General features: G+C 51.5%; 1 protein-coding gene across 9 annotated transcripts in view; it reads left to right on the top strand.

The window, feature by feature from the left end:
* NLRC5 (NLR family CARD domain containing 5) overlaps nucleotides 1-23119 on the top strand; it is a 79118-nt gene that overhangs the window by 44334 nt on the left and 11665 nt on the right. For 6 of the 9 annotated variants that reach the window (XM_077898352.1, XM_077898354.1, XM_077898355.1 and 3 more), the window contains 17 exons: nucleotides 1374-1463; nucleotides 2219-2263; nucleotides 3171-3260; nucleotides 4183-4266; nucleotides 7644-7727; nucleotides 10124-10213; nucleotides 10405-10467; nucleotides 12945-13031; nucleotides 14770-14853; nucleotides 15518-15607; nucleotides 15963-16028; nucleotides 17771-17854; nucleotides 17939-18022; nucleotides 20186-20272; nucleotides 20954-21031; nucleotides 21816-21899; nucleotides 22226-22309. In XM_077898352.1, the coding sequence (XP_077754478.1) occupies nucleotides 1374-1463; nucleotides 2219-2263; nucleotides 3171-3260; nucleotides 4183-4266; nucleotides 7644-7727; nucleotides 10124-10213; nucleotides 10405-10467; nucleotides 12945-13031; nucleotides 14770-14853; nucleotides 15518-15607; nucleotides 15963-16028; nucleotides 17771-17854; nucleotides 17939-18022; nucleotides 20186-20272; nucleotides 20954-21031; nucleotides 21816-21899; nucleotides 22226-22309 (1374 nt within the window). The remainder of the gene's footprint in view (nucleotides 1-1373; nucleotides 1464-2218; nucleotides 2264-3170; nucleotides 3261-4182; nucleotides 4267-7643; nucleotides 7728-10123; nucleotides 10214-10404; nucleotides 10468-12944; nucleotides 13032-14769; nucleotides 14854-15517; nucleotides 15608-15962; nucleotides 16029-17770; nucleotides 17855-17938; nucleotides 18023-20185; nucleotides 20273-20953; nucleotides 21032-21815; nucleotides 21900-22225; nucleotides 22310-23119) is intronic. The other 3 variants (XM_077898357.1, XM_077898350.1, XM_077898356.1) reach the window with 2 other exon arrangements.

Genomic DNA, 23119 nt, shown 5'->3' with positions numbered 1-23119 from the left:
GTGTGTGTGTGTGTAGGGGGTGTTCTCTGTCCTCTCATTCCCTCCTGGGGTTATTATAAAGACTTAAATCAGAAAATGCATGTCAATCGCCTGGTCCAGTCCCTGGCAAATGGTAAGTGCTCCAAAATAATAGTTCGCTGCTGTGAGTCTCATTAAGAGAGACTGGCCTCGGACTCAGTGGTCTAGCCCCTGACTTAAGGTTTTATTTCTTGAACCCGACTTGTGGCTCCACACAAGCTCTCTGGGAGGCCCAGGCCACGTGGGGCAGTGCAAGCCTGGGTGGGAAGTGTTAGCTAATGGCTAGTTATCCTAATGACTGGCAGCCCTTCTGGCCCTGGGTTGCAGGGAGGGGCTGTTGCCAGGGTGCAGGCTAGACAGGGAGGATGTGTACCAGATGGAACACGTGAGCAGGATGCCCAGGGCAGCTGGAGAGCAGAGTGAGGCAAGATGTTGAGTGTAGGAGGGAGGCCCAGGAAGGAGGCCAGCAACCCCAGACCTGCCTGCAACAGACCAGAGCTTCGGGATGCTAGAAGGCCCTGTGCTTTGGGCTCCTACGTATCCCTCTCTTCCTCCTGAGCTCTTCAGGGCTAACATGAGAGGAGCCCTGGAGAGAGCTCACAACTGTTAGCTTCTCTGTGTGACTCCAGGCAAACCCAGGCAAGTTGTATCACCTCTCTGGTTCCCTGATTCCCAGTTAACAGGTGAAGTGTAGAGGGGATGGCTTTGGTTTTGGCTACAACTTTAGAATGAGTGCTGTGGCCTGAGGGCCCTTCCTGCTCAGTCTTTCTCTGGGATCTGGGAAGAAGCTGTTACTTCTGCTCCTATTCTGGGCCTGCTTGTGGGTGGGGAGGAAGGCCTCACCATTGCAGGCAAATTATATGTAGTTTGGGGGGCAAATCCCCACATGACCTTCTCAGTACTGTGACCCCCCCGCCTGTGAGATCTGAGCTCACCCACCAGTACCCATGCCAGAGGAGTGCAACATTAAATGGCAAATACAAAACACCATGACAGATTGACAGACCCGAAAGCAAGGGAAAGCTTTGTTCCTGACTTTTGAATGGGAGCCCTTGCATTTTCATTTTGCACTGGGCACTGCCCTTCTTTTATCAGGTGGGGAAACTGAGGCACAATTCCGGCCTGAAAGCCCTCCCCAGATTCATGGTAGACCCAGAGAGCCAGAATTCTAATCTCAGCTCTGTCACCAACATGTCTCATAACCTTGGGCAAGACCTTGCTGCTTTCTGGGCCTCGGTTTCCCCATCTGTACAGAGGTGCCCTCTGGCCATATGGGGTTCCATGAGCTCTGTCGCCCTGGGCTCTGACCACAAAGAGCCCTGGGTTCCACCAACGTCACCCCTGTGATTCTCCAGCCTCAGTGAGAATGGTTTGTCCCTGGATACAGTGTTTATTTTGATCCAGTGCTTCTCGACTCTGCAGTGGCTTCTTCACTTGGATATCGGGTGAGTGTGCCTCTGGACCCCTGCCCTGCCCTCTGACTACACAGGCCATCGGCTCCCACCACACCTCTTTGTCCCGTTCACAGTGTCGCCTCCTCGGGGCCCTGCGTGGCACCAGGTCCAATGAGCATGTCATAGGTGTCTGCTGAATGATTGAATGGACAGATGAATGAAAGTAGCCCCAGGACACTCCCATCTCTCCAAATTTGCCACGGGACACAATCCAGAAACTCTCCCTTGCTCACCCTCTAGACTGTCCTGGGAGACTTTTACAGAACCTGGAAGCTCCCTGGTGGCCATTAAGTGCTCAGGACAGGTCTCAGTCATGGGGTCTCTGGAGCCGATGAGACTTATAAAAGGGAAGTCACCAGGCCAGGCAGCCTGGAGCCAGGCCATGCAGATGAGCCATGGTTTCAATAAGGTCTCTCCATCCCTCCCCTTTCAAGACTGGGAGGTGTGAGCACAGACAGACCCAGTTCAAATCCAGGCTCACCACGAATCTGCTGTGCAGCTTTGGGCAGGTCACTGAGCCTCTCTGTACCCATTTCCTCATCTGTCGAGGAGGGGTAAGAATACTTCCTTACCTCGCGGGGCTGTTGTGAGCATAAAAGGACGGCCCGTCGGTGGTGTGCTTTGTATGTACCTCAGTCAGCGTAGTTAAGGCTTAGTGTGTATATCGTGGCATTTGCTGAGAGGGTGAGCTGCCCTCCAGACCTTCCTTGACCGGGCTGTCTGGTCTCTCTCCTCTGCGTCTGCAGCTTCGAGAGCCAGCACGTCGTCCTGAGAGGTGACAGAAGAGGCAGGTGAGGAGGGAGAGCTCTGAGGGGGCTGGGCTGGGCTCCCCTCTCGCCCCGGTCTCCATTTCCTCCAGTAACCCACCCAGGCCTGGCACCCCTTGTGCACGTGGCCCGTGTCGGTCGGTTCGCGGTAGTGAGCCCGCTGAGCTCGCTCTTGAACGGAGGCAGTGCCCTTGCGGGGGAGACCATGCTGGGCCCCAGCAGAATGGGCCGCTGCCTGCTGCTGGGGGGAGGGAGAGCAGCTGGCCTTCTGCCCCTCGGGACTTCTGCAGACCTCTGCAGCTTCCTCCGACTTCAATGAGTCACCGCCTTTTCCACTCTGGGGATGGTGTTTGAGAAACCAAGAACCGTTGGTGCTCTGCAAAAGTTTCCACACCTTTGCAGTCAACAATGAGTAGTTAGTAGTAGTTAGTTGTGCACGGATGTTCCCAGCTGCCCCCTAGTGGGGCCGGGCACGCTGGTCTCTCACAGGAGATTGGCAAGCCTGTCGGGGGGCGGCCTCCTGTGGAGCTGGGCAGCTGGACAGAGGGGCATTGCCAGACCAGCTGAGCTGTCTGAAGCTGGAGGGGCCCGAGGCCAGGGTGGTCTTGCCTCCTGGGACAGGGTCTCCGTTTCTGGGACCTTTCTGGGTTCTCGAAACCTAGAGAGTGGAGGCCCAGGAAGGCCAAGTCCGCGCCTGCCTCACTGGTGATCAGAGTGAGGAGGGGCTCCGCCCTGGCTCCCCCTGACCTAGCCAGGGGTTGCCACCTGGACAGGTGTAAGCTGCTGGCTTTTTTCACTCTGGCTGCCCTTCTATGGACCCGTCGGGGAGGGACTTGATTGTCCCTAGGCCCCCGCAGCCCTGACCTCTGAGTCTTGTCTTTGCACGTACGTGATGTGAACTTTCTTCTCAAAATGGTCTCCTCACTCCAAGGGATCGATTGGCTGGTGGATGTCCGCCAGAGTTCCTAGCTGGAGTCCCATTCTTGGCCTTTGATCAGTGCTGCGTCCCCAAGAGCTTCTGGTACTCTCACTCACTTCTTTTGGGGGGTCAACACCAGAGGAGTGAAAGGTCCAGGAGGGGGGAGAGCCTGGGGCTTGGGCTGGGGGAAAAGGAGTTTGAGAGAAGGAAAAGAAGGAGGGCCAGTGTGAGGGCTGGTGAGGGACTGGGGGCCCAGCGTTCTCCCCGGGGAGAAGATTTCATGTTGTTTTCTCAGAAGATTTCTACTTCTGCCTTGACTGTGTGACCTTGGCTGGGCCCCTGCCCTCTCTGGGCCTTGACCTCCTCACCTCTGAAGAGAGACACCTGAGCTGGGGCCCAAATAGGGTTATCCAGAGGAGGAGGAGGAGGAGGAGGAGGAGGAGGAGGAGGAGGAAGAGTGTCCCGGGCACCTGGGTCAGCTTGGGCAAAGGCCGTGGGGGAGGAAGGCTTAGCTCTTGAGAAGCATGTCAGTGTGGCAAGGGCCGATACAGGGCCAGCGGAGGCGAGTGAGGCCATAGAAAAAGCTTTTTCACTTTTAGGCTGAGAGTAATAGGGAGCTACAGGGGGCATCATCACCTGAGAGGCCTGGTCAGGTTAGATCTGTTAAAAGATCAGACACTGGCAAGTGGAAACGGATGGCAGGGAGGCAGGAGGGGAGTTGGAGGGTGTTAAAGTGGCCCAGGCCAGTACAACGGTGGTCCGGACTCAAGGCAGGGGTAGTGGGGAAGCCTTGGAACTGAGTGAGGGCAGCTAGGCACTGGTGGGGGGTAGGTTTTACTATCACTGAGTGGTGGGGGTTGGGCTGTAGGGGAGACTTAGGGTGCAGAGGGTGTCCTGCAAGGGGAGACTCCTACAGCCTGGAGGTTGAGGAGGAGAGGTGCAGGGAGAAGGGGAGAGCCCATGGGGCTGCACAAGGACCCTGGGCCCTCTTGGACCCCCTGCTTGGCCCATGGCCCCCTCTCAGCCTCAGGCAATGTCAGCTGGAGCCCCTGAACCTCACCCGCCTCTGCGAGACTCTGGAGAAGTGCCCCGGGCCTCTGGAAGTCGAGTAAGTAAGGAGGGCCCAGCCCTAGAAGGCACAATGTGGACATCAGCCGGGTGCCCTGGGGTGGGGGTGGGGGTATCCTGGTTAGAAGCCAGGTGTCTTTCCTGGTCCCTTCCCCTCACACCCTGCAGACTTACCCCAAGCCTCACCTATTGGTAGAAGTCTCCTTGCATCCCCAGAGGGCAACTTACCCCCTTACTAGGAGAGGCTGCTCTGGGCCCCAGGCTTCCCCTTCCTCATCCACTCAACTCGAGGCACCAGGGAGCCCCAGTGTGTTCTCTTGGCCCCTGGAGCCCCACCCTGTCACCCCCTGTGCCTGCCTCCATGGCCAGAGCATATCATTTCTGGAGGCCCCTCCTCAGAGCCTCCCTCTCCTGGTTACCCGCTGACTCAGCCCCAGAACCCCGGGCTCTGTGACCAGAGCCAGGAGCTGGAACCAGGAGTCCTGGCTCAGCCTCCTGCAGGCTGGGTGACTTTGGGCAAATGGCTCTAATACCTTATGCCTCAGCTTTTTCATCTCCAGAGATGGGCAGCCTTCGTCCTCACTGTTAAAATTTTATTACAATAATTACCTTAACAGGGGCGCCTGGATGGCTTAAGTTGAGTGTCTGCCTTCAGCTCAGTGTGTGATCCCAAGGTCTGGGGATCAAGTCCTGCATCAGGCTCCCCGCAGGGAGCCTGCTTCTCCCTCTGCCTGTGTCTCCGCCTCTCTCTCTCTTTGTGTCTCTCTGTGAATAAATAAATAAATAAATCTTTTTTAAAAATTACCTTAACATAAAGAAATCCAAGAGCAGCCTGCCTCACCTAAATATATGCTTCTCATGCAGTCCATGGTGGCGTTTGTCCCTGTGACCCCCTACTCCTTATCCTGTGCATGCTCAGGTTTGACCTGTTCACAGGCACAGACCCGCTGCATTCTACGGCTTCACTTGACACGGTTTTCCCAACTACAGCCTTTGTTCTTGCTTTCCCGCTCCCATCTCTGATGCCCCGTGACCCTTGGGACACCTCATCCACAGCCACCTGGTGTCCTTCCACACCCTCCTACATGTGCACACACACGTGGACACAGACCAAGGGGTTTTTGACATTGTTAACAGACACGGGATTTGACCGTGTGAGATCTCTGCGGTGAGATTTTGTCTCATGACAGCACATCGTGGCTTTCCTGAAACATGGAGTCAATGAACTTTTTCCATAAAATGTTTATTTTAGAATAGTTTTAAGGCCTGACTTACGGAAGAGTTGCCAACCTAGTCCAGAGATTGCCTCCACCCATTGCCCCTGCCCCTACTCAGTTGTTAGTATCACCTGTCATGGTACATTTGTCACAACAGAGACACCAACCTTGCTCTGTTAACCACACTCCAGGCTTTATTCAAATGTCCCCAGTTCTTCACCTGGGACCCTTTCTCTGACCCAGAATCCCATCCAGGATCCCACGTTGCATTTAGGCATCATGCTCTCAGCCTGTCGGGTCTGTGACAGTTTCTTAGTGTTTTTTTGTCATGACTTGGACAGTTTTGAGGAGTACTCGATAGATATTTTGTGAAATGTCCCTCAGTGTGAGGGTGTCTGATGTTTCTCTCATGGGGCAGCTAGGATCCAGGGTTTGGAGGAAGATGACCACAGAGGTGAAGTACCCTTCTCATCCCATCTCAGAGCCTCATGTTGATCTTGACCTTGACCGCCTGGCCAAGCTAGTGTTTGTCAGATTGCCCCCACTGTGAAGTTACTTTTTAATTAAAAAAAAAATACTTATAGAGACTTTTGAGCATATATAAAAGCAGAGTGAATAGTGGTATAGGCTCTCAGTTCCTGTCTACTTTCCTCAATAATTATCATGCCCTGGCCCCGACACACACACATGCACACACATTATTTTAAAGCAATCCCAGTCACCTCACAACTTCATTGTAGTTATTTTAAGTATATGTAGCTATAAGGTAAGTACCCTTTTTTTAAAAAGATTTATTTATTTATTTGAGAGGGAGTGAGATGGAGGAGAGGGAAAGAGAATCTGAAGCAGACTTCGTGGCCAGTACAGAACTAAGATGCAGGGCACGATCTCACAACCCTGAGATCATGACCTGAACTGAAACTGAGAGTTGGCCACTTAACTGACTGAGCCACCTAGGAGTCTCTATTTATTTTTTTAGTATAACCTCAAAACCATTATCAGACCTAAAATATTAATGTTTTTATGAGACATACAAAAGTCATCAAGGAGCCCATGAATTATTAATTGTCCCCGACTTCTCTAATGTGTTTTTACACAACATGTGTATATTTGTGCCTTTTATTTTTATTTTTATTTATTTTTTGTGCCTTTTATTTTTAATTTTTTTATATTTGTGCCTTTTAGCTTTAACCCTCTGCAGTTTAGATGTGCCACAGGCTCTTCAACCACCCCTCTCTAGAGTCTAAATGGACACTCAGGCTGCTTCTGGTAGCATGGCTGCAAAAAGTGCTGCAAAAAAAGCCCTCTTCCATCATGAAATTGCTAAGCACCACCTGTATACCAGGTCCTGAGCCAGGCCCTGGAGGGGGCACAAGGATAGCTGGACATCACTACCTACCATGACTCACCTTCTGCAGCATAGACTGCCTCAGGCAGTGCTGGGTGGTCTGTGCACATGGGGATCTGAGGGTCCCCCTCGCTCAGTTGTGGCTGAAAAAAGTGAGATAGTCGCATGAAAGCACTTGGCCAACTGTAGAGTGTTGGGACCACATACAGGAATATTGTTATCAATGTACTTAATGCTGAACTCCAGTAATTGGATGCCAGGGAAAGTGATGGGGCTCTGGCCCCCAAATTTTATCACTGCAAATCTATCTACTTTGCCTGGGTACATCTTGGCATTCCATGTGAGATGTTGTCATGGGCAAAGCTTCTATTGCCTAAAAAAAGTGTGTAAAGCCCACAGTGACCCAACCAGAGGCCATAGCATGATGTATCATCTAGAGCCTGGTGGGAAACCGTGTGGGGAGGTGTTGTGGGCGGACCACCCCTCAGTGAAGGCCCCCTGTGCTGCCAGCGCTCGGAGCCCTGGGCCCAGTCCTGGGACAGAGGGTGCAGAGGTTCCTCCAGGAGGCTTCCAGCTCCGGAATCATGTGGCCCTTCCCACTGTCCCTCTCAACCAGCAGTCACAATGCACAGCAGTGTACTCAACCTCTGAGAAGTCCTGCTGCAAACCCAACTATTTGATTTGGCTTAACCAGCACTTTCCAAACTTATATGACCTTTCCTTCCCTCCAGCCTCAATGATAATTCAAGGGCCCAGAGTTTGGAAGGAATGTGTTGAGGGCCCTGGCTGGGAGGGTGCACTCCTGGCTTTCTCCAAGGCTCCCTCACCTCATTCAGATGCTCTGTTTCACAGATTGTCCTTTGAGGTCCTGAGCGACCAGAGCCTGGAGACCCTGCTGCAGCACTTACCCCGGCTGCCCCAGCTAAGCCTGCTGCAGTAAGATCAAGTTTTCCCATTTCCCTGGGCTGGGCTGGGCTGAGGCTCTCGGCTTGGCAAAGCCGTCCCTCCTTCCCCGCCACTCCTTTCTCTTGGGCTGTTATATCATTCATTGTATCTGGCACTGCTGGGAGCTCTTCCCTAATACCTCACTAACCTCGGGGGGTTGAGGGGTGCTATGTGATCAGTTTCCTCATCTGAAAAATGGGACTCCTATTCCCCAACCACTCCCCCAGGGTAGGGATTCAAGCAAGATAGTGGCTCTCCAGACACCTTGAAGACTGGAAGGTCTATGGTAAATGGGCTGCTATACTTCTCCTCACCTGTGGAAAGGTCACCAGCTCCTAGAAAGGGACTTCACAGATATAGGTGGTGTATATGTCACACACCAGTTTTTAAAGGTCACCGTCTCACTCCGCAAAAGGGGAACTTAAGCAGCGTCCTCAAAAGTATTTAAAAACTCTACTTTCTAATTTCAGCTCAGACTGGTTAGAATTTAAAAAGGATTTTCTTTAAATACCCTTCCAGCAGGGGAGAAAGCAGCTGCAGCTGGGATGGAAAGATACAACGGGAAATTAAATCATACCATTAATAACAGCAACATAAGTCCTAATGCTAAGGCTCTCTGGGACGCTCGAGGCAGCTCACTTCACAGCCAGATCTTGCCTCTCCCCGAGTCCCACCAGGAAGGAAAGCAGGAGCTGTGGGCCACTCCAGAGGTGGGCAGATGCGCCTTTGGACACACAAAGTGGCAGGCTAAGATGAGCAGGTGGGAAACCCTGGACCAGGGAGGGACTTCTCTGTGCCCACGTCACACAGCACCAGCCCCCAGCTCTCCTCTGTCTTTGGAATGAGGCAGCCAGCCTGCCCCTTGCCAGGGCTTACACTTTGTACTACTCAGTCCATACACTTTGGAGGGCTGGAGACACAGCAAAGAGGGAGGAGGAAAAGAGACGAGGTCCTTGTCTTCTTAGAGCTTACCTTGTAGTAGAGGGAGCCGGACAATGAGCAAGGAAGACGAATTCAGACAGTGAGAAGGTATTTTTCTAGATAATGTGATAGAATGCCTGCAAAGGTGAGGGTAGTCAGGGGATGCCTCTGAGGACAGATACTAAGGTTCAATATGAAGGACCAAAGGGACCCAGCCTTGTGAAGAACAGGGAACTGCATTCCAAACAGAGGGAAGAGCATGTATGAGGTTCTGAGGCAAGGAACAGTCAGAAGGGTGATGTGGCCAGCTCACTGGCAGGAGGAGAGGTGGAGAGAGGGACCTGGGAGCCATGCGGAGGGGCCTGGGGGTTTTGTTCAAGGGGACTTGAAAGGCAAAAGCATGAGGCTTGTTTTCTTTCTTTTTTTTCTTTTTTAAGATTGTATTTATTTGAGAGAGACTGAGCATAAGCAGGGGGAGTGGCAGGCAGAGCAAGAGGGAGAAGCAGGCTCCCTGCTGAGCCAAAGGCAGACTGAGCCACCCAGGCACCCCTGTGATACGCGTTTTCAAAAGCTCAGTCTGGCTGCTGGGAAAAAAAAGGGTCTAGGGACAAGAGTGGAAATGAGAGCAGGGAAGAGGCTGTGTGGGGTCAGAGATGGTACGGGCCAGGGATTGGTGGGGCTGGGGCAGAAGCAGGTGGATTCTGGGTGGATCTTGAGAGTGGAACAGGCAAGACAAGCTGATGGAGGGGTTATGGGGCGAGGGACATGGAGGTGCCAAGGATGCCTCCAAAGGCAAGATGGAGCCATCTCACTTTCTCTAAGGCAGCGGTTCACAGCCACCAGGGGATTTTGCCCCTCGGGGACATGTGGCAATGGAGACATTTTCCATTGTCATGGCAGAGGGCAGTAGATGGAGAGAGGGGGGCTACAAATGGTGTTTAGTGAGTAGAGGTCTGGCATGATGCTAATCATCCGACTGGACAGCCCCCAACAACAACGAGTGATCTAGTCCCAAATCACTGAGAAACGACTCCAAGGGCCTAAAGCTTCCCACTCCCTTTCAGCAGGTCTCGCCTGTTCAGTCTGTGCTTGAGGACAGAAACAATATAATAATAAAACAGGCATGGGCATCTCACCAGGTAGTGCACCAGCTTGATATAATGAGGTCCTCACTACACGTGCGAGGAAGGTATACCATGAGCAGGCCTAGTTTTCCAGAAATTAAGTGACTGGTCCAAGGACACGGTGTGCCAATAAGCAGATGTGGGTCTCAAATCCAAGTCTGCATGACTCTATAAGTCATTATTTGTCCATCCTGGGTCCCTGCCTTTCCCCCTTGATTGCCTTGCTGACCTGCCAGCCCTCCTTCTCCTCTTTCTCCTTTGCCTCCAGACCATCCAGGCTACTTGCCCCCTCTTGCTTGGCTCCAACTTGCCTACATAAGGCCCCGCTCCTTTCCTTCTCAGGCTAAGCCAGACGAGGCTTTCCCCAAAGAGCCTCCTCCTGCTGGCCGACCTCTTCAGCTTATGCCCCCGGGTTCAGAAGGTGGATATCAGGTGAGCATTACCCTTGGACAACTGGGTCTAGTCCTAGAGGGTTGTGCCTAGGTCCTGGTGGTGTAAGGGGGTGGGATGGAGGCAGTAGGACCCCAGTCAGGGGCTTGGCTTCTGGAGGAAGGGGTGCCTGCTCCCAGGATCATCCTAAGGCTGTGGCCAAGGGTGGCTAACTCAGGTGCTGTCTTCCCCAGGTCCCTGTATCACATGACACTGCACTTCAGGTCTGGCGAGGAGCATGAAGGCGAGTGCTGTGGGTAAGTCCCTGAAACTGCGCCCTGGCTGCTGATAGGTACTGGGGACAAGTAGACCTGCCTCTCGAATGCCTAGAGCAGAGTGCCGCCAACGCAGGGCATTTCCTTGAAAGGACCCAGCAAGGAGACTTGTTTCCTCCAACATCAAGAAGCAAGGTCCAGAGAGGGCCAGGCTTTGGCACAGGCACATAAAGAGTACCTGTCAGACTAGACCAGAGCTCTGGGGCCTGATCCAAGGAAAAGGACTTCTTAACCTGCCCACCAGGCTTTAAATGCCAGCTCCACAGGGCTTGGTGCCTTGCACAAGCTCCTTAACCCCTGTGACCCTCAGCTTCCACAGCTGAAAAGGGAGCCACCATGTTGCAGGATGTTTGCCAGGATTAATGGAGGCAATGTGTAAAGCGTGAGGCACACACAGATGCAAGTGTCCTGGCCCTGCTGGCTCCTGGACTGGTGCTCCATGGCTGCCTCGGTCAGGGGGAGGAGGTGCTGCATCAGAGGCAGGATAATGGGGCGGAGAACAACCTTCAAATGCAGAGATGATGTTTCTGGTAACTGTCTGAGGCCACTGGCTCACCAAGAGACCTTGGACCAGACCCTTCTCCTGTCTGCATCAGCCTCCTCCACTGTGAAGTAACAATAAATAGTATCAAAATATGTTGAATATCTGCAGGGCATCATTACAGAGCCTTCTCTGCGCACCAGGTCCTGTAAGCCTCACAGCTGTGGTCACATGGCAGTAACTGGGGACAGCCAGGCAGTTCTCCAGTGTTCCCTGTCCCGGGGCCAACAGACTTTGCCTGGAAAGGTTAGATTGGAAGGAATTAGGATTTTGCAGGCCACACGATCTCTGTGACAGCCACCCAACCCCCCAATGTAGCTTGAATGCAGCAGGAATGATATATAAAGCAAATGCGCATGCCCGTGTGCCAGCAGAACTCTCTCATTTATGGACTCTGAGACTTGCATTTCAAATATTGTGTACGTGTCGCAAAGCATTCTTCTTTTGATTTTTTTTTCTCCACCATTTGAAAGTGAAGAAATTATTCTTAGTTTGCAAAAACCAGGGGGTCCTAGGCAGGAGTTTCCCACCTCCTGTCCTAGCCCAATGCTACCCCTGACTTCTAGAATGCCTCGATTGTTTCTAATTTCCAAGGTTTCCAAACTGTAGAACCGAGACCAGGATTAGATGATTTTTAAGGCACAAGTACAGTAGTTCAATGTCACTGAGTCCCATAGTGAGATCATTATTCCCTTTTCGATTCTCCATCTGATTAAGGCCAAGAGGAAGTCGGGGTTGGGTGTTGGCATGATTTTAGCACAGCTGTAATATTTACGGAGCCCCCCCCCCCTTTTTTAGTAAAGGGAGAGAGCCTTCAGCAAGGAAACTCTGGCCGGAATTTAATAATGATATTTGGCTCTTGTTTCATGCGTCCTTCTGCTTATGGTCCGTTTGTAGCATGTGTGCCACTTTTCCATTTGAGTGAATAACACAAGATTTCCTTTTACAATAAATGCATCTAGTGAAAAAGAACAAGCTGATTTAAAAATAGGAAGTAAATAATAGTATAATAAAGAACTTAGGAACAGGGAAAAAAATCAGGAAGGAGAGGACCAGTGATAAAAATCTGAGCTATTGATTTTAGGTACTTTCTGATTTTAAGATTCTTCTTCCCTTTTTTTTCTTTTTAGTTGTTGGCTGGTTATAGGTCCTTCATTTACCTTATTGGATAGTATTAATTTAGACCTTTCAAAGGCAGGCTTACTGTTACTTTGTGTGTGGCTATTTACTTATTTATTCATTTTGATTAAAGTACAGTTGACCTACAGTGTTGTATTAGTTGCAGGTGTGCAACCTAGTGATTGGACAACTCCGTACATTAGGCCGCACTCACCGCGAGAAGTACAGTCACCATCTGTCACCGTACAATGTTATTACAATATTATTGACTCTATTCCCTATGCTGTACTTTTCATCCCCTTGGCCTATTTTATAGCTGGGAGTTTGTACCTCTGAATCCCCTTCACCTCAATTCCAGTATCAAAGGCAAGAACAGGCATCACCCTTCTCTCCCTCCCCACCCTGCATATCTCGTCAGCAGTGTGACCCCAAGAGGTTGGGGTCTCAAGTTTCCAACTCAAGCTTGAATGAGAGCCACCTAGAAACCCTTGCCCCTATGGTCTCTGATTCAGTGGGTCTGGGCTGAGTTCTGAGAAATTGCATCTGAACATGTTCCCAAGTGATGCAGGTGTGGCTGGTGAGGGATCATACCCTGGGAACCACCTTCCCAGAAGGAGCCTGGGAGTGCCAGGTGGGATCTGCTGTGCAGGAGGTGGAAGGGGTGGATGATGGGTAGTTCCAGAGAATCCAACCTTGGGTGAGGCCCATGGGAACTGGAGGCCACACCCAGGACAAGCCAGGGCAGCGCACATCAGCATGGCTCAGCACACCATCCTTGGGATTGTTTCCCCTCCTCCAGCAGGTTCACGGGCTGTGGCCTTAGTCAGGAGCATGTGGAGCCGCTCTGCTGGTTGCTGAGCAAATGCGAAGACCTCAACCAGTTGGAGTAAGTTGGGGGCGGGAGAAGAGGGGGAGGAGCACAGGAGCTGTGCTTGGGTGGCACTGGAGGGGTGGGCATGTGTGTGCATGTGTGTGCCACGTGCATGTGCATCCACTGAACACCTCTCAGGCCAGCTAACAGGGATGCCTGGGACACATCGAGGGTCATATCCATTAGATTTCTCTGTACTCATTTCATCCCTTCCACTCCCCACTCTTGCTGTGATGGAGCTGATAGTTCAGGGGGTACCCCTTGATCTAATTTGGGAAGCCCTTCAAGAAGAGGCTACAGGAGCTCCTGGGCTTCATGAGGATCAAGATATTGGAGCTCTGTCAGCAGATAAGAACCAAAATGAAGAATTCCTTGGTCTGCCTGGCAGGTGGTTAAAAGCACCCAGTAGCTCAGCCTGAGGAGAGTCATGGAGCCAGCTGGGGTGGGGCCTCATGGGCTCTTGTGTTGTGGAGAGGTGGTATCTGCCTGGCTTGTCTTGGGTCCCCAAATAGTGCCACCCCCTCATGGGTAGAAAAATAAAAATAGGTGACACCTTCTGAGCACCTTCACCGCTGTGCTAAGTTCTTTACATACTCTTTTTATCCTTCCAAAACTCTAGGTACTGCTGTCCCCGTTTTATTATTTTTTTAAGATTTTATTTACTTATTCATGAGAGACACAGAGAGAGGCCAAGACAGAGGGAGAAGCAGGTTTCCCACTGAGCAGGGAGCCCAATGGGAGACTCGATCCCAGGGCCCTGAGATCACAACCTGAGCCAAAAGCAGATGCTTAACTGACTGAGCCACCCAGGCCCCCTGTTGTCGCCATTTTATAGAGGGGATTTAGGAACTTGCCCAAGATCACACAGCTAGGATGATGCAGTCTGTGCTCACAACTGTTAGGCGTCCAGCTTAGGACCAGTGGGACATAAAGACAGCAGTCCACAACACACACACACACAAGTGCATGTGCACCCACGAAATTTAAATTCCTGCTGTGATGTGGCCAAGAAGAGAAATGGGGCCAGTGGAAATCACATATTAGAAAGATAAATAAGCAGTATGTCTTTGGATTTTTCTGTTTTCAATTATAGAGGGAAATTTTTCTAGTTGTAAAGATCACTTTATCAACTGGCTTTTGGAGACCAATTTTTAATTTTTAAAGCCTCTCCTGAAAAGACAAAATAGCCTCAAAAGTGTCATCATCAAGGACAAACTGAGTTCGAAGATGCAGGACAAAAATCCGATGTTACAGGGCACACTGGTTATACTATTCCCAAAAGCATAAACACCCAAAGAAGCGACAAGGAAGCAAAATAAAGTATTCAAGTACAATTTCCGTCTGAGATTGTGTTCCCAAATTAAAAGAAGAAATCTCCTGGGTAAATGCAGCCTCCAAACATCTTCCTTTTTTCCTGCATGTACTCTCGTTCGGAAGTTGTGGTTCTCACCTGATGTGAGCCATAGGGCATAGTAAAAGTAAATGGGTTTTTCTGACTCCAGGAAGCCTGCTGGAGGCACGGGGGCCAGTGCAGGAGCTGTTGTGTGCCAGGTGATCATCCTGGGGGTGCCGGAGATGACAGTGCAGGGACGGGGGTGGGCATGTGCTGTCCAGTCACAGCGACAGTGGTGGTGATATTGGCACAGAAGTAGTCCTGTGCGTGTCAAGCAGCAGTGATGGTGACTGTGGAGAGCGGGCTCCGGCTGAGGGGCATGTCTGACCACCAACAACCAACTCTTCCTACCTCTTGCAGCCTCTCAGCAAACATGCTGGGTGATGACGGGCTCAGGTGCCTCCTGGAATGTCTGCCTCAATTGCCCATCTCTGGTTCGCTTGAGTAAGTGGTGAGCAGCCTGGGGGACAGCAGGGAGGAGGAAGCCCGCCCCCCACATGCACACGTAGGCAGAGGTCCCACCAGACATCCAGGAGAGGCTGGGACTAAAGCATGGTGACCCAAGCTGACTTTGGGACAAGGAGGTGACAGTTTATCCCTAACCAGGGGACACAGGACCTCAGCTGTCCCAGCTCCTAGTCCATCCTGTCCCTCTGACTAAATCTACAGGACACAGATTTAGAGATGTCCCCACAGCAGGGAGGGTCCCTAGGAAGTCACCCACCCTCTCAGCCAATCTCCCCAGGGATCTGGGAGACTGGTGACCAGAGGCCAGATACAGTGGGTTGCTGGGTAACTGAGCTTTGGGCTCTGGGCGTCCCTGAGCCGCTGGGGCTGGAGTTGCCAGCCTGGCCTCCTCGACCCTGTCTCAGCCCCAGCAGCTGCAGCTCCTGCAGGACGACACAGGGCCGGGTGCCTGTCCTGCCCATGGAGGGAGAGTGCCCCACTGGCTTCTCCCTGGCCCTCGGTGTCTGACCTGGAGAATGGACATTGAAGACTGTCCTCCTGGAGATGACAGCTGGAGGAGAGGACACAAGGGGTAGGGCTGGGCAGGGCTGCACCGAGGTCCTGCCCTCACTCCCCATCCTGAGCCTTGTTTCTCCTCCAGCCTGAGTCACAACAGCATCTCCCTAGAGAGTGCCCTGGGCCTGGTGAAGACACTCCCCTCCTGCCCGCACATCCGGGAGGCTTCTGTGAAGTAAGCCATGGGTGCCACTTGCTGATGGTGGGGAGAAGCAAGGTTCCCACGCTCAGCAATCCTCTGTGACCTGAGGCAATACGCACCCCTCTCTGAGTCTCAGGGTTCCCTGAACGGACGACCCGCTTTCCATCCTCTGAGGCCTGTGTGACCTGGGGACCAGGGAGGTCATGGGGTGGGGAAGGCCAGGGTTCCGTGTCCTCGCAGGATGAGTTGAGGGTCTCGTGTGGTCTCTCCTTGTGTGGCGTCTCCCTTTCCCTGTCCCTACGGGCCCAGCGCCCTCGCCTCCTGCACCCCTGGTGTCTAGGGCTCGGGAAGCTGGGCCTCCGACCTCCCCACACCCTTGTCTCTGCAGCCTGGGCTCTGAGCAGAGCTTCTGGATCTACTTCTCCCGAAAGGAGGAGGCCGGGAAGACACTAAGGTAATGCCTGGTCTGGGGTGGGAATGGGGAAGCGGAGGCTGGTCCTGTGGCAGCCTCCACGCCTTCTTTATCTTCACTGGGCCCTTTCTCCCTTTAGCTACCCTGCTTCCTACCCACTGCCTGGGTTTGCCTCCCCCAGATCTGCCCCCGACCCCCCCACACACACCTCTAGTCCTTAGGCTCGGCCTTAACTATAAGTCTGGAGGCTTCTGAGTACCATGGTTAAGAGGCTCAGACTCTGGAGCCACCTGAGGGTAAATCCCAGCTCTACCGTTTACCAGCTGCGTGACCTCAAACAAGTGATTTAACCTCTCTGTGTTTCAGTTCCTCATCTGTAAGATGGGAATAATAGTAAGACCTACCCTTTAGGGTTATTATGAGGATTAAAGGAGTTGACATGTATAAAGTGCCTGGCAAGGGCCTGGCTCACTTGAGTGCTCTATCATTGCTGTTATTATTACCGGCTGGTAGCCTGGGACGCTCTCTCTCAGCCTCACCACCAAGGAAGAGGGTCACTTCCTCCGTATGTCGTTTCTTCAGCTGTGATCGTGGCCTCTGAACTGGGCCGTCACCTCTGGCCAGGCCTCCTCCAATCCATTCACTTCACAGCCCCCAGAGGGATCCTCTCGGCACACATCAGACTGTGCTCCCCACTGCACTAAGCCTGTTTGTGGCTCCCCATTGCCCCCAGGATAAGGTTCAATTCCTTAGCTTCTTCTTCCTCTTCTGATCTAGCTGCCACTTCCCATCGTGCTCCCCCTCACTGTACACAAATACACCACACCACACTCAAACCACACATACGTACACACACCATACCGCACACCACACCGTGCTTACACCACACACAGATGTGCATAGTCTACATACGTATGCATCCATATATATAACACACATCCAGATGCACACATACCACACAAGCACACTCATACACATCACCCGTACACACCTACAGAACACACACACAGATGCACACATACCACACAAACATGCCCACAACACACATGCACACACATATTCAGCCCAAATGGCTTTCGCTTCTTGCTCACTGAACACCCACTGCCCAGTTAAAGCTTCCTTCCCACCGGGCATTCAGTCTGACACTCTCTTCCCCATGTTTTCCAAGATAAAATTCTCCTAAGCCTTTAATACCCAGCTGCAATGTCAGCCTCTCATGGAAGTCTCCAGGGATCCCTGTCCAACGAGAGTCAACTGCCCTGTGGGGCCTGTCTGCTGGCCACCCAGGGCCAGAGTGCCAGGAGGGTGGGGTCCCAGCAAGACCCCTAGGCCTCCTGCCTCCAAGAGAGCCAGGAGTAAAGCTTTACTGGGGAGTAGGGAGTGGGTTTAGAGTCTGGAGTCAGACTGACTTGGATAGAAACTCAATTCCACCCTTACTTCTCACCTGCCGTGTGTCCTTGGGTTAGTCAGTTTCTCTGCCTATAAATGATGTGGCTGGAATCCCACGAGATGTCGTGTGTCAGGCAACCCTACCTGGATGCTGGCACAGGGCCTGGCTAATAGTCAGGGCTTGATGAGTGATACTCTCAACCCTTTCCTGGCAGGGGGCAGGGGGATCTCTCTCAGGAGATAGGAAGCTCCCAAAACAGGGGCCGCATCTTTGGCTTGTGCCCAGGCCCTGATTCCAGGCTGTTGGCTCAGTGTGGGGTACCCCATAGGCCCTGGGGGGAGACGGGACTCTAACAGGCTTCATCCCGACTCTGCCCCTTCCCCTCTGCCCTCAGGCTGAGCCAGTGCAACCTCATGCCAGAGCATGTGCCCAGACTGGCCACCCACCTGAACCAGGCCCTGAAGCTGACAGCGCTCACGTGAGTGATGGGGTCCACCCACAGGCGCAAGGGAGGGGCAGGGGCTCCCAGGAGAGCTACCCCGTAACCGACCTCTGTCCCCAGGCTGACCCAGTGCGGCCTGGGCCTGGAGCAGCTGATAGTTCTCCTGAGTCTGCTGAGATGTCCAGTGGACCTGTTCACTCTCAGGTACTGTCTTCCTTGGTGCCCCTGGGAGGGGCTGGGGGTAAGCACTGGAGAATAGGTCTCCCCAGGACCGTGGCCCCAGCCACATCTTACAACCAAACCCTGCCACTAAGATCCTGCCTGTAGCCCCAGAAACCCCCCTCAGGTACACAGAGAAGCTGCCCTCCTTGCCGTTTGACCTCTGCTTGGGCACTTAAGAAAAAAAAAAAGGAAACCCCAAAGGACACCCAGCTGAGGTCAGCAGTGACATATAACAGATACCATGTGTGTATGTTCACGAAGATCATTTTATTTTTTTTATTTTTTATTTTTTTTTACGAAGATCATTTTAAACCTTTCAGAAAAGCAGAAAAGATTATCAACACGTAGAGAAACTAATGTTTAAGACTCATGTTCTTATCAGCTGGGCTTAAGAGCTGTTCAGGGTTCACTGTATTTGCTTCATCTTTTAATTTTTTTTGGCTACATTGTTCTCAAGTTATAGATCTCGTAGAACATTCCTCCTAAACATTTCACCACAAGTTTTTAAAAATAAGCACATTTTCTATATAATCACAGTTGGATGAGGACACCCAGCAGAAATGGAAGCAATTCTGAGTGTTGTGATGACCCAGTCAGATCTCAAAGGTCCCACTGTCCCCAAGTGGGACAACTGGCTGGTCGGACCTGTGATCCAGTCAAGATCCACATTGGCATGGGGGTAGCAATGGCTCTTAGGATTCTCAATCCATGTGTCACCCCCCACCAACTCCTCACTTTCCTCTTTTATGTCACTGACTGTGGTGTCTCTACACTTGCCGGCTCTGTCTGGTTGCTTCCTTCTGATGTCAAATTGCATTTGTTCCTCTAAACCCCTGACTTTTCCGGAATGGAAATTAGATCATAAATGAGATTCAGTTACATATTTGTGCCCAGAAAACTGACCTCACGGCCAGTGCTATGCACTTCTCCACACAGCCAATGATGAGGCCCACGAGGTCTGGTCGTTCTCCAAAATGCCACAGTCTTGCTTACTTGTGCTACAATGCACATAATTAAAAGTTCCCATCTTACCCAACTTTACGGGTCTGGCTCAGGAGCGTTAAGTACATTCATGTTGGTCTACAGCTGCAACTCTTTTCGTGGGAAACTGACACTTCGTCCCCATTACACAGATCCGCAGTCGCCCCTTCCCCAGCCCCTGGCAGCCACCATCCTACCTTCTGAATCTGGGGGTTTGACTGCTCTAGGGACCTCATGGAAGTGGGATTGTTCAGGATTTATCTTTTTTGTGACTGGCTTGTTTCACTGAGCATCATGTCCTCAGGGTTCATGCATGGTGTAGCACCTGTCAGAGTTTCCTTCCTTTTAAGACTGACTGATGGTGCATTGTAGGTGGATACCCCGTTTTGTGTATGCATCCATCCATCCGTGAACACTTGGGTTATCCGGCCTTTTGGCTAAAGTGCCTGCCTGCAAACACGTGTGTCCACATACCTCTTTGTATCATCTCTGCTTTCAGTTCTTTTGGGTATATACCCAGAATTGCTGGATCACCCGAAATAACGCTTTGAAATAAAACTTTTCCTAACTCTAAAAATAATGCATACTCGTTGTAGAGATTTGTGAAAAATCCAGATGAACATAAGAAAATAGTACTTTGGAGGGGGAAAAAAAAAAGACCTCAACATAACTTCAGAAGCAGAAATATCTTAAACAACTCTTTTTTTTCCTGCTTCTAAATTAATTGCAAGCACATTGTAGAAAGTCCGGAAAAATATTGGAAACGAAGGAAGAAAGGAAGAAACCGTTTGTGAGAATTCTATCATCTAAACAGCCGTCGTTAACTTTTAATATTGTTTTCTTCCCCTCTCCATACGTATTTTTCCTTTTTTTAATGCAAAATGGGGATGTTTTGTATATGGTTTTATTTCCTTATCCTTGCCATGCAATGCTATACATACCTTTCCTTAAATCTAAAACTATTGCTTAAAAAAAGAATGCGTTCTGTTGGGTTGTTGCAGTGACCATCAGAACAAGGAAGAGGTTAATTTCCTGTTTTATGCTGGTGCCTAGTTGCCTAATTTTTAAATAAGCAAAACCAAAAAGCATCTGAGACCCACTTGGCACCCCTATCCCCTCCCAGCTCACCCTGGGGAGCTTCATCTAGTTCTGCTTCTGTGACAGGGTGGAGGAGCCGTGGGTAGGCAAAGCCGGGGTGCTCGCCCTGCTAAGAGTCTGCACCCAGACCTCAGGCAACATCACTGAAATAAGGTGAGTGGAGGGAGGAGGCCCCTCAGAATTCTTCATCTTTTCATGACTTTTGGGACCATCCCTTAGCTAGACATCAGTCTCTTGCCCTGTAGGGTAATAGCTGTGTCACTAGCAAATTCTCTGGATTGCTAAAATGGCAGAGGCTACACATACGTGTTGGGACTTGTGCAGTAATCAAGCCACAATACCAGAGAGAGGAAGGCAGCCACAGAATTAAGGCAAAGAACTGATGGGGGCACCTGGGTGGCTCAGGGGTTGAGCGTCTGCCTTTGGCTCAGGGTGTGATCCCAGGTCCTGGGATCTAGTCCCACATCAGGGTCCCCTCAGGAAAGCTGCTTCTCCGTCTGCCTGTGTCTCTGCCTCTCTCTGTGTCTCTCATGAATAAATAAATAAAATTAAAAAAAAAAAGACAACTGATGGATCCCAGCTGGGAGTCCACCCTGGATTGCCTGGTTGCCTGGAAGTGGCCCCTGGATTATTGTAAACACACAATATGGCTCTATGACTAGAGTAGTGACATGGAGTAGCTAAGCACAAAGGCTTTGGAGTCCTACTGACGTATGTCCCGATCCCTACTGGGTCTGGGAGTTCAGAGTCAGTGGACCAGCAGCCCCAGGCGGAGCTCAACCTACATGGCGAGGCTGCTTCAGACCTCACACTGGCTACCCCTTCTCTCCTCAGCATTTCGGAGACCCAGCAGCAGCTCTGTCTCCAGCTGGAGTTTCCCCCTCAGGAGAACCCAGAAGCCGTGACGCTCAGGTGGGACCTAGTACCTGGGCCCCCAGGGGAGTAGCTGGTGATGGTGTGGGGTAGAGGTACTGCCGCTTCTGATCAGTAGTTCTCGTGCCTTGCTCAGAGCCCTCCGACGTCCAAAGTGTCTGCATGGTCAATGAGGTCTGGCCCAACCTGCCTCTCCATGTTGTCCATCCCCATCCCAAACCTCCATCTTGGCTCCCGTCATCCCCACCACCTTTCAGTCCTCCAACACCACCTTGCTCCCGTTGACCTCAGAGTTTTTGCACAGGCTACTCCTGGACCAGAATGTTCTCTCCTCCACTACCCTCGTCCTCCTTTCCCTGGCTAACTCCCCCTGTCCTTCAGATCTTAGCGTTAACGCTACCACCTGAGGAAGACCCTCTCTGAGCCTCCAGATATAGTCAAGTTCTCCCATGATCCACTCATAGATGCCTGGGTTCACAGCACCCCTAATCCATACAGCACATTTTGGAAATTAAAATGTCACCCCTTTTGAGTGAATGCAGCCCTGCACGTGTACATGTTGGGAACAGACCATAGTGGATCTCAGCCCCAACTCACCTCCTTGGCTGGGTCCCCTTGTGCAGTGAACAGCCTGCGCAGCCATACCAGCTGCCCCGTCTAGATCTCTCTTTCATAGCACTTCCTATAATTGAATAGAAAATTGTGGGACTTTATCTCATTAGCATTTATTTGCCCCTAAAATGTAAGCTCCTTGTAAGAAGAGACTGAGTCACCAGTAGTGACCTAGATGTTCAGTAACTCCTGCCAACCTGTCTACCTCCAGGTTGGCTCACTGTGACCTTGAGACCCACCACAGCCTTCTTGCTGGGCAGCTGATGGAGACATGTGCCAGGCTGCAGCAGCTCAGGTCAGAAGCCTGAAACACCATCTAGGGCCCTGGCTCCTCTGGTCACCCCCAGTGCCCACTCCAGGCCACGTGGGAGAGGCTGGCCAGTCCAGAATGGGAATGAGCAGAACCTGGGGCAGCGTTAGTTTCTCTGGCCTTCTTGCTTCCCTTAGCAGGAGAAAATTACACTTGGCCAGTGAGGGAGGGTCCCAGGGTGGTATAGATGCCCCCACCAGGAGCTTTTGGGTGGTTCTTTCCCCTCTCTTGGGCTCCCCATCTCTGTATGATGGATGATCCTGAGATGCATCCAACCTGAAATCCTCTGGAATATGCTCGGGCCTTTTCAGCTTGTCCCAGGTGAACCTCTGCGACTCCAGCTCCCTGCTGCTAAAAAACCTCCTGGTGTCTCTCTCTGAGCTGAAGACATTCAGGTATGCAGCTGAGATGCTCACTCAGTCCCCTGGCCCTGCCCCCTTCTTCCTGCCCTGGGCTCAGAGATATTCTGTGTCCCCACCCCAGGGGCTGGGACTCATGCAGCCCTGGAAATGATATCAGGGCATGTGGTCAATCACATGGCCACATGGCAAGAGTGGTTTCCTTTTCAATGCTTTATCTTTCTCTCTCTCTTTTTTTAACATTTGAAATAACTGTAAACAAACAGAAGGCCTAGAAGCAGTTCCATATACCATTTTCCCAAATTCACCCCTTTGTCTGTATTTTTTTACATCCCCTTTCTCCTGTCCTCCCTCCTTCCTCACCCCTCCCTTCTGTTCTCCTCTTTCCCTCAGAGCCATCTGAAAGTAGTTGCATGAACATGCCCCTTCACCCCTTACGATTTCTGTGAATTTCCTCCTAAGAACTAGGACATTCTCTCCCATAATCCAGTAAAAGCATAAAATGCAGGAAATTTAACATTGGTACACTGTCGTTATCAAAATTACCACTCATGGAGTGCCTGGGTGGCTCAGTCAGTTAAGCATCTGCCTTTGGCTCAGGTCATGATCCCTGGGTCCTGGGATCGAGCCCTGCATCAGGCTCCCTGCTCAGCAAAGAGCCTGCTTCTCCCTCTCCCTCTGATGCTGCCCCTGGTTGTGCTCTCAATCTCTCTCTCTCTCTGTCAAATAAATAAATAAAATCTTTTAAAAAGAAACAAAAAACCTACTGTTCATATTCCAATTTTGCCAAATGCTTTTGTCAAGTTGTTTGTTGCATTTTTTTTTTCCAGTCCTGGATTCCACCTA

The sequence above is a fragment of the Canis aureus genome, chromosome 5, assembly GCF_053574225.1.
Source record: "Canis aureus isolate CA01 chromosome 5, VMU_Caureus_v.1.0, whole genome shotgun sequence".
Taxonomy (NCBI): domain Eukaryota; kingdom Metazoa; phylum Chordata; class Mammalia; order Carnivora; family Canidae; genus Canis; species Canis aureus.
This window is presented reverse-complemented; position numbering and strand designations above follow the sequence as displayed.